The sequence below is a fragment of the Octopus bimaculoides genome, chromosome 28, assembly GCF_046866305.1.
Source record: "Octopus bimaculoides isolate indiv1 chromosome 28, ASM4686630v1, whole genome shotgun sequence".
In the NCBI taxonomy this organism is placed as follows: Eukaryota; Metazoa; Mollusca; class Cephalopoda; order Octopoda; family Octopodidae; genus Octopus; species Octopus bimaculoides.
In genome coordinates this window covers 12865727-12877087 of record NC_142955.1, presented here as the reverse complement: position 1 = coordinate 12877087, position 11361 = coordinate 12865727, and the positions used below count along the sequence as shown (strand labels likewise).

Here is an 11361-nt window from a genome sequence, read left to right as displayed (position 1 = left end):
AGATTACACAGGAAGAATCAAAAGAAATTCCAACTCAAATTGAGCTGCCAGACGGCCACACCCTCTACGTTGTGGTAGAAGGTAGAAGGCCTCGATGCTACCTGTGTGGCATCGAAGGGCACCTCGAAAAAGATTGCCTAACAGCAACAGATAACAAAAAACAGCCAAAAAAGGACCCCTACTACCCACACCACCACCAACACAAAGAACGAGCAAAAGGAGCAAAACAGAAGAATCCCACAAACCAAACCCGCCTACGCCAACAAGTGCACCCGAAAAAACACAAACAACAACCACAAGAACTAAGGAAACAGTAAAAGCAAAAGAAAATACAAAAACTAATTCCCCTTCTCCCACATCACATACACCACAAGCAGATAATCAACAACCATCAACAACACACCCACTTCAACAAACAAACACACAAGCACACGACATGCCCTTACCCCCTTCCGATTCCTCGAAGTCTCGTCCGAGGACGAAAGTAGCAGTAGTGAGTGGCAAATAGCCCGAAAAGGGCGGAGGAAAAGGAGTAAAAAAAGAACCAAACCAAATGCAAACACCAACAAAGCAGGGAGATATACATCTCCCGAAACCATCGTCTCCAAACATACCACAGACAACATCAACACCACAAGAACACATACAGAAAACATGCTCACAGCAATAGACACTACAAACACAGAATTAATGAACTACATAAATACAAAAACAAACATAACAAAAAACAACATCAAAACAAACAACCACCCATACACGACGCCACCTAATCATATAAAAATTTACCATATCACGCCAACATTACACCACTCTTTAAAATCCCTCTACCCCAATGCGGTAGGGGGATGCCAAAAATATTTAGCCAAGAAACTTTACAGCAGCCTCCTTAACGAACATTCAAAGGAAAAAACAACCGAACTTTCGAACGGTAAGTAACTCTCCGTTTCTTTTTTAAGCAGAGCGTTACTTGCGTTAATTTCGTAAATAAATTTTTTCAATTAGTGACATTAATGCCCGAGGTTACCGTGGTCTTTTCGTAGGTTTTTCTTTCCACGGATAACCTCCCCATTTCTTGGGATTTTTTTTTTTTTTTTTACATACCCCAAACGTTTTTCGATACCTTTTGATCGTTATCCCCATTTTTTCTCGTCCCCTCGAAAAGAAAAACTCTATATTGTATTTGTCCCATCTATGTTGAGCCCTGTGTGGCTAATAAAGAAATCTATCTATCTATCTATCTATCTATCTATCTATCTATCTATCTATCTATCTATCTATCTATCTATCTATCTATCTATCTATCTATCTATCGATCGATCGATCGATCGATCGATGGCTGGATGGATCGATCTATCTCAGTGTGAGTAGTAATTGCAAAGGTTATTTTTGTACTTATTGTTCAGCAGCCAATCAGCCTTCATTCATCTGACGTATGGTTAAAGGCGTTCCGACCGTGAACCACCTGAATGTTTCCCATTTCACTATGTGGAGACTTGGCTGCCATTTCTAGTAATTCGAATGACCACGCATAAAGTCTTTCCACGATATATCTGAATCCCTTTTTTTGTTGATGTTGTTATTGTTACTTACAGGTTTCGGATTAGCAGACGCCTTGGCCATATTCATCCGCCTGAGGCAGCAGAACTAACCCCAGCACATGATATCCATTGATTCTATTGTTGTTGTTGTTCACGTTCACCCAGTCCAGCTGACCACCACTAGTGATTTGCATTGGTCAAGTATTACCTGTCAATAAAGAATCCATAAAAATATTGGGCACTATCACGCTATTAGATGTCAGAAGTGAAAGTAGTCGCTGTCTGTCTGCCTGTCTGCCTGCATGCCTGTTGCTGCTCTGTCAGCCTGCTTGCCTGTCTGCCTGCATGCCTGCTGCTGGCCTGTCTGCCTGCTTGCCTGCTGAGCTATCTGTGTGTCCGTCTGTCTGTCTGTCTGCTGGTTTGAGTTGATACTTTGGCTTACTTACTGATATCTATCTACTATGTATCTATCTATCAATTATTAGAAAACACAAATTTAATATAAAAACATATTTCCTGAAATTGCAAATTATTTAAAATATAAAAATATAATTTTCAACAGAGAGAATTTATCAAAATAGAAAACAAATGAAGTTTGAAGTTAAGTTTAAAAATAAATGTGATACTTATGCTCCGTAGATACTTATACTCTGTAATGTTTCAAACGCATGGATATAGGTGTCGAATTTGTTCCAATAACTTCTGGAAGATCTCGTCCTTGAATTCGTAACGCCACATGAATTCTATTAGATGTGTTTGCAGCAAATTCCGGGTTGTCCCATTTTCTCTTTTGTTCTGGTTCTTGGCATGTTTCCATAGGCATTCGATGTGATTTGTTGTGGCAAATGTAACCGGATCAACAAAATTTATTGAATGGTTCACGGTTAAATGTCTATATCCTAGCGTGTTTAGTGTATTATATGAACGCCAGAGGTCAGAAATTATTGTTGTTCCTGGTAAAATCCGCTCTTGTATAATTTCTAAAAGGGTATCAGATGATCGATCTTCTACCGCAACTAAAAAACATCTTCTCGTATCTCTTTCTAACGCACCAAACACCCACTGCGTTTTAACCCGATGGCCAACATTATATTTTCTTCTAACAAACGCACTTTCATCTATCTCTACTATTCGGTTTGGTCCGCCTAACTTAATATTTTGCGCAATATAATACTCTGCACATACATCACGGCAGTAATTCCTCCAATCTGTTACAGCTACATTTGCTATACGACATTCCTGGCCTAAATTCTTAGCTAAATCTCCCTTAGCCCAATAATATAATATATCTATAATCTGCTCGCTTTTCAGTTTGCTATTATCTAGAAATGTTCCCTTTCTAATGGAAATCAGTTTTCTACAAGGCCTTCCACATGACCATATCATGCCATCGGACAAATTGTTTTTGGCCACTTCCCTCATGCTAGCTCCACAAGAGGGACATATTTTTTCAGTATTTAACAATCCGTATGTCTTGAGCCAGTGAATACTAGCTGCTGTTGTTGCGGTGGCGATGGCAATGTCGCGGTGATTAATTCCATTTGCACTGGGATATGTAGAAGTCATCGTGAAAAACCTGCAACTAATTTGTTCTCGTGTAGATTTCAATTTGAATTACGCGCGCTTTTGGGTGTTCGTTGGTGGGTATGATGGGTAATTCTTGTAGAATTCTTAATTCTTGTAGAATTCCGTAGAATTCCGTAGAATTTAAACAAGCGAAGGTAAGGTGGACGAGAATTTAAACAAATGAAGTTCAGTTTAAAGTTTATAAATAAATATATTTCATTCCATGTTCAGTTAAAACTTTATGAATAAATGTATTTTTGCATTATTCATTATTGTTTTTTAAAAATAAATCACATATACCCATCATACCCACCCAAAAGCGCGCGTAATTCAAATTGAAATCTACACGAGAACAAATTAGTTGCAGGTTTTTCACGATGACTTCTACATATCCCAGTGCAAATGGAATTAATCACCGCGACATTGCCATCGCCACCGCAACAACAGCAGCTAGTATTCACTGGCTCAAGACATACGGATTGTTAAATACTGAAAAAATATGTCCCTCTTGTGGAGCTAGCATGAGGGAAGTGGCCAAAAACAATTTGTCCGATGGCATGATATGGTCATGTGGAAGGCCTTGTAGAAAACTGATTTCCATTAGAAAGGGAACATTTCTAGATAATAGCAAACTGAAAAGCGAGCAGATTATAGATATATTATATTATTGGGCTAAGGGAGATTTAGCTAAGAATTTAGGCCAGGAATGTCGTATAGCAAATGTAGCTGTAACAGATTGGAGGAATTACTGCCGTGATGTATGTGCAGAGTATTATATTGCGCAAAATATTAAGTTAGGCGGACCAAACCGAATAGTAGAGATAGATGAAAGTGCGTTTGTTAGAAGAAAATATAATGTTGGCCATCGGGTTAAAACGCAGTGGGTGTTTGGTGCGTTAGAAAGAGATACGAGAAGATGTTTTTTAGTTGCGGTAGAAGATCGATCATCTGATACCCTTTTAGAAATTATACAAGAGCGGATTTTACCAGGAACAACAATAATTTCTGACCTCTGGCGTTCATATAATACACTAAACACGCTAGGATATAGACATTTAACCGTGAACCATTCAATAAATTTTGTTGATCCGGTTACATTTGCCACAACAAATCACATCGAATGCCTATGGAAACATGCCAAGAACCAGAACAAAAGAGAAAATGGGACAACCCGGAATTTGCTGCAAACACATCTAATAGAATTCATGTGGCGTTACGAATTCAAGGACGAGATCTTCCAGAAGTTATTGGAACAAATTCGACACCTATATCCATGCGTTTGAAACATTACAGAGTATAAGTATCTACGGAGCATAAGTATCACATTTATTTTTAAACTTAACTTCAAACTTCATTTGTTTTCTATTTTGATAAATTCTCTCTGTTGAAAATTATATTTTTATATTTTAAATAATTTGCAATTTCAGGAAATATGTTTTTATATTAAATTTGTGTTTTCTAATAATTGATAGATAGATACATAGTAGATAGATATCAGTAAGTAAGCCAAAGTATCAACTCAAACCAGCAGACAGACAGACAGACGGACACACAGATAGCTCAGCAGGCAAGCAGGCAGACAGGCCAGCAGCAGGCATGCAGGCAGACAGGCAAGCAGGCTGACAGACCAGCAACAGGCATGCATGCAGACAGGCAGACAGACAGCGACTACTTTCACTTCTGACATCTAATAGCGTGATAGTGCCAAATATTGATTATCTTTCGTATTGAGTTGATAATTTATAAACAAACATCTTCGGTAATTTCTTTGAGCACGTGTTGTCCTGTCAACCGCGTGTTTGTTCTGTCTGACGTGTCGAAGTGGAAGCTAATGGGCGTACGTCTGTGTGAGCTTGTTGTTGTGTGTGTGTAAGTGCTTATTCTTGTGTGTGTGTGTGTGTGTGTGTGTGTGTGTGTGTGTGTGTAAGTGCTTATTCTTGAGTGTGTGTGTGTAAGTGCTTATTCTTGTATGTGTGTGTGAGTGTTTGTTTTGCGCGCGTGCTTGTTCTGTTTCTATGTATTTATGCGTGTGGAATGCCTTGTGTGTAAGCAAAATCTGTAAATTTCCAAGAAGAAAACGAGATCAACGTCAAAAAAGTCATCTTAGTTATAGTACACACACACACACACACACACACACACACACACACACACACGCACACACGCACACAAACACGCACGCACAAACACACACACAAGCACACACACACACACACGCACACACACACACACATAAGAACAAGCACATACAATCACACACTCATTAGCCTCCTCTTCTACTTCGACACGTCAAACAGAACTAGCACGCGGTTGACAGGACAACACGTGCTCACGGAAACTAACGAATATTTTGTTTTCATTCGTCTACTCAAAACGAAGCTACGCCAAACTATTCCATCCAGCATCGTTCTTTTGAGTTGTGATTCTCTTTCTCTCTTTCCAGAGACCGAACTGTTTTTGTCATTGTTCCAGGTCACATCTGGTCATAAATATGTGTGTGTGTGTGTCTATATGGAGGCACATGTCTGCGTGTGTATATACATATTGGCGTGAATGTTGAACAAGTACAATGAGTGCTCAAACTCGCATTGGTGAATAAAACTTCTTTATTTGTATTAAGGCTACCAATGGTTTCATGTTCGGAAAATATCGTTAAATCTTAACAATTTTTCAAGGCTTTCACATGAAGGAATAGTTTTCCGCTCCATTTTGTGTTATAAACATAAATGGAGGAAACACAATGTGATCGGCTCGAAAAAGTGTTACGATAGGAGTGGCTTTGTCATACGTACCTTGCTTACCAGGCCACATGGTTCCGGGTTCAATCGAACTGCGTGGTGCCTTGAGCAAGTGTCTTCTACTATAGCCTCAGGCCGACCAAAGTCTTGTAAGTGGATTTGGTAGACGGAAAGTGAAAGAAGCCCGTCGTGTGTGTGTACGAATGTATGTATATATGTATTAGATGTAATACTGATTTTATTCTAAACGGAATTTGGTTGTTTTTGCGTTGTTATAGGAAACATAACTTTTATGTGTAATGAAAAATTCTATCAGTAAGACATTTGGAAAAAGACAAGATTAAAAGGAAGCCACGAGTATGGATTTTGTAGACATGTCGCTCGGTTTTAAACCACTTTCAACTCATAGCTTGAAATCTAGGATCTATGTTGTATGATTTGTAATAGTGCACCGTATCTAATGGTATGTCGGCACGCGAGCGAAGTTTGAAAGCAATATAGATAACTCAAAATGTTAGAGAAAATACTCAGTTCAGTAAATTAATTTAGTTCAAGCTGACAGTATTACTTCTAAGAGGTTCACACTCATATCGACTGACAGTCATCAGATGGGGTTAGTTCGTTGAATTAATTCATATGTTGATTATTGTTCATAGGATTCGCACTCGGATTCAGAAATTCATGTTTGGGCAGCAAAAAATGTTTCAATGTTAGATCGATAAGTTCGATAAAACTCAACAGTCAGGAGAATCCGTGCTGTCCTAGGTTCAATAGATGGTTGTATTTATTTAAGCTCAAATAGATTAAAAAATTACATAAAAATGTAGCATTAATTATATATGTGTCAGTAAAAGTTTCAAGTTCGAATTCAGCTCGTTTCTGTATATACATCAACGTATCAAACAGACCACATGATGTTTTTTTATACGATTGTGTCTCAAACAAGGTTTGAGGTTAACATTGTACATGCGACTACGAAGAAGGAAAGGGAAGCGGCCCACATATTCAAAACAGGCTGATTGACAGAAACTTCAGTCGATTGAATATCTGCGAGCAAAAGTAAGGAAGACGATTGTAGTGAGTTCGTGAGAGAAGTTTTTTTTTAAAATAGATAATTGCTTCTGAAACCCCTTTTCCAACTGAATTCGTTTTCACCCTTGGTATAGACTCTAACTTGATTTTTGTTTTACGAAAGAATGTAGTTTTCTTTGATTTTATGTCCTGGTCTTTCCAGCAGAAAGTCAAAGTGTGAAGAATAGTTCATTACAACATTTTCCTTGCTTAAATATAGTAGAATTATGAATATAATTGATTTTGTACATAGATCGTTTAATTGTAGCATAATTTCGCCTAGAAATAGGGATTATGTATGCATACAATAAAGAAAATACAAAAGGAGGCCCAGAGCCCTTCAATTAAATACATTCAGAATCTTAAGGGTAAGAAAATTCTACAAATTATACGCATATAACATGATATCTTTAAAAGAAAGTCTCATGTCGTTTTGAAAAAAAAAATCCTTGTTTCCTAGACATCCTCGAATGTTTTAGCGTTGGGTGTCCCTTTTTATACACCAACAGTAAGCAACCATCATGTTCACATCCCATCTCCCTTGATATCTCTCCTCTGTTACCCTCATACCTTGGTGGGATCAATCTCCCTGTTCCTCACCAACATCTCCCACGTTCTGCGGAAACTGCTCCAGGTGACTAAACAAAAAATGTATGTTAATGGTCATTTTCCATCCAAGCAAATGAAAAGACCAAAGTATTTCTCAACAATTTCCCTGTAATTGCCTGCTTCGGTGTTGCTAAGATGGTTTTAGGGGTAACATGCTACATGCGTAATCATAATTAACTGATCCTCCTATATTTTCTTTTACCCAAAGCGAAGAACTTTTCAGCATCGTCTCCGATATGTTCTGTCTACGATGTCGTGTCTAAACACCCTAGAGACTCTTCCTTAAAACAGATATACGTGAGTCTGTTGTCATAAAAGAGACATTGCTAATGCTGAATAGAAAATATACTTAGTGGGTAGTAGAACCATAACGCCAATGTTACTTCTCTCGGAATATAAATACATGTGTGCGTCCATGTGTGTGTGTGAGGGAGGGCATGTTTTGGCAGGTATAGGTAGGGATATTAGAGGTGTATATATATATATATATATATATATTATATATATATATATATATATATATATATATATATATATATATATATATATATATATATAGACACACACTATCTCCTCTCCCACCTGTTCCTCCACTTCGTCCATCTTTCCTACTCCTTGGCCTCCTCCTCCATCTCCACAACCACTTCCTCTTACTCCTGCTCCTATTCATCCTCATCCTCCTTTAACTACAGTCGCTGCTGCTGCTGCTGCTGCTACTACTACTACTACTACTACTACTACTACTACTACTACTACTACTACTACTACTACTACTACTATTATTATTATTATTACTACTACTAATATTACTAACAATAATAGTTGTAATTATTATTATTCAGTCAGAGAGCAGTGTATGCCATGAAAAGTGACCCTGGGCTAAAATACACGAAGCCCAGTATACCGTCATGACTAACGATATAAAGGTACACCGGGCACATGCATCACAACCATATGTGCGCGACATGGTGACCTCATACCAAGTTAAACAGCACATGACCTTGCAGGTGGGGGCCCAGTTAGAATTTTCTTCAGGTCGAGTAGCACATCCCAATCAAACGGTCCCTGGATAAGGTCTGTTTAAGGATGTTGAATGAAACACTCATGTTTCCAGAGCTTAATTATCCAAACCACAATGAATTCCTCTCAACACATGGCTATGATGATCCCCCACTACTTCTGCTCATGATCAGAGATGCACATATCGTCAGCCACCAAGAGACATGCTCAACTGATTAAGGTCAAACAACTGACAAGTAAATATATGGTATTGAGCAGAATATTTGCTGTAGCCCATCTTTTATACCAGGACAAAACAATGTACATCATAACACTTCCAATTCTTTAACATCGGAAGCCATGAGAGCCACTTCCCGGTTCTGCATCAGGGCATTTTTTATTATCATTATTATTATTATTATTATTATTATTATTATTATTATTATTATTATTATTATCATTATTGTTATTGTTGTTGTTGTTGTTGTTGTTGTTTTTGCATTTGTTCTGCATCCTTGTTACATTCAGTTGCCGAAACACACCCTGCGTCCTGGGAGGAGTGAAGAATAAGATATGTTATATGTCTGAAAGTTTGGGGAGGGGAGGTAGTGGAATAACTTCATGTAGTACAACATAGACATTTAAATGGATAGGGTTTTTCTAGGGATGTGGGCAGTACTTGTCAGCAAAATCTTTTGGATTTGTCTGAGACATGGTTTCCCTAGGTTCTTATATATACGTTTCTGACATCCCTTTTTTATTTATCATACCTAGGGCACCTACAATAACGGGAACAGTTCACGTTTTAAGATACCACATATTTTGTATTTCAATTTCCATGTACTTTTATTTTCTTAGTTTGTCAAATTCCTTGACGGATATATTTTTATCAGTGGAAACACTTACAACTATTAGTGTACAATTATTTTCTTCCCTGTCTTTAATTATTATGTCTGGTCAATTAGCATGAATCGTTCTGTGAGTACTGATTAGAAAATTCCAGCGGATAAAGACATTTTAACCTTCAACGACTGGCTCAGGTTGGTGTTCGTACCAGTAAGCAGGAGTGCTGATTTTGTAGTGTTTACATATTTTTCAATGTAAATACTGTCCTACCTTATCGTGGCGATTTTTGTATTCGCTTGGTGTCAGCAAAGGAGATCCCGAGAGGAGATGGGATATTGTTTCGTTCAATGTGTCGCAGAATCAGCATTTAGAACCGTATTAAAGAACGTTAACCTGATAGTTTTTTGTAAGCAAGCTTTGGTCTTGTGCTGCCAATATGAAACCTTCAGTCTCTGCTTTCAGTCCTGGATTTCTCAGCCACTGATGGTTTGTTGCTTGATCTACATCACCATTTCGACGTCGAAGTATATACTGTCCATGCAGAGGCTTCTGGTTCGATCGCTCCTCAATTTGCTTCTTCCCGATCTTTTTTTACAGTCTACTTGACCTATTTTGCTTGTTTTGAGGCCATGGTTTCAGGTTCTTCAACTATTTCAGGGTTAATGCCAAGTTCCCTCGCGAATTTGTAAGCTTCCTTGACAATCGAATGTGACTCGTTGCTGCTGCCATGTTTGCACACAAGTCGCAGTGTCCAGTCCTCTGCACTAAATAAGTACTGTTCATTGCTATTGTGGAGGTCTTATAACACATTTCTACCTGCATCATTTCTCTTCCCCCCATTACTTCTAGATAAGTACAGAAGTTCAACATTTGATTTTGCGTGGTATATGTTCTAAGAAGTTTGTATTGCTGTTGTTTTCCAGTCCAGTCTTTGGAGCTCTGTAAGATTCCAGTTAATGATGTTAAAAACTATATTGGACTACTGGAAGTGCCAGGGTGTCAATGGCTTCTATGTGATTTTTCGAGTTGAGATCAGTCTTTAGTATGAGACTTATTCTCCTGTAATATTTTTTTCCTATATCTTCGTTCATAGTAGCATGTTGTACACTATCTGCTTCGTTCATCCCCAGGTATTTGTAATTTTCCTGTGGGCCAAGCTCCTTGATTTTAGTGTCGGCATCTAATTTTATGGAAGCTGTTTGCCTGGACTTGCCTCTTACAAGAGTTGCTTTAGTAACCTTAACAAAGCCAAAGTCCCTCCCGATGTCACTGCTGGATTGTTTAACAATTGTTCGCAGCCCTACTTGCTCATCGTCAATTCCAGCAAACAGCTTCAGATCGTACATATAAAACAGATGGTTTATTATCGTATACCTGGTGGTATTTAGTACGTTTGAGAGTGGGATCAGTGCCATGTAAAAGAGTAATGGGAACGAGTCACCTTGAACGATGCCTCGTTTGATGTTAGTTTGGCTCATCTCATTACTATGGTTTAGAAGGAGACGTGTGTTCCACTTAGCCATGCTACCTTGTAAGAACTTGGAGATGATAGGAGAGATCTTATATATTTCAAGGGCCTTGAGTATCCAATTATGTGGAACACTATCAAGCGCTTTCCTGTAGTCTATCCATGCCATAATCCGGGCGATTCTCTACAATCATTTTACTTATGAGTAATTGATCTTTGCACCCAGAAGGATCCCTTTTACATTCTTTTTGAGCTTGTGGAAGGATAGATCTCTGTTCGAGGAAAAGCTTATATTCTGTCAGTTAAGATGGATGTGAGTATCTTGTAGTTGGTGTTGAGATGTGTTATTGGTCAGTAGTTGTTTGGATTTTTTGTGTCTTCAACATTTGGTAGAAGTTGTTGTTCCTTCAGTCAGCCAGGCTGACTGGTTTCTGGATGACATCAGTCAGAGATGCAACTAAATCTTGGTGTACTTCTGTCAGAAGCCAGGAATTCGGTCCAGACCTGGAGTTTAACAGTCGTGAGA

The 11361-nt window shown here is 38.3% G+C and overlaps 1 protein-coding gene across 1 annotated transcript; it reads right to left on the bottom strand.

Moving 5' to 3' along the window:
* Positions 1–10329: 10329 nt before the first annotated feature.
* On the bottom strand, positions 10330–11004 carry LOC149130586 (uncharacterized). The gene has a single exon (XM_089343796.1). It carries the CDS (start codon positions 11002–11004, stop codon positions 10330–10332), a length of 675 nt encoding a protein of 224 aa, XP_089199922.1.
* Positions 11005–11361: the final 357 nt, after the last annotated feature.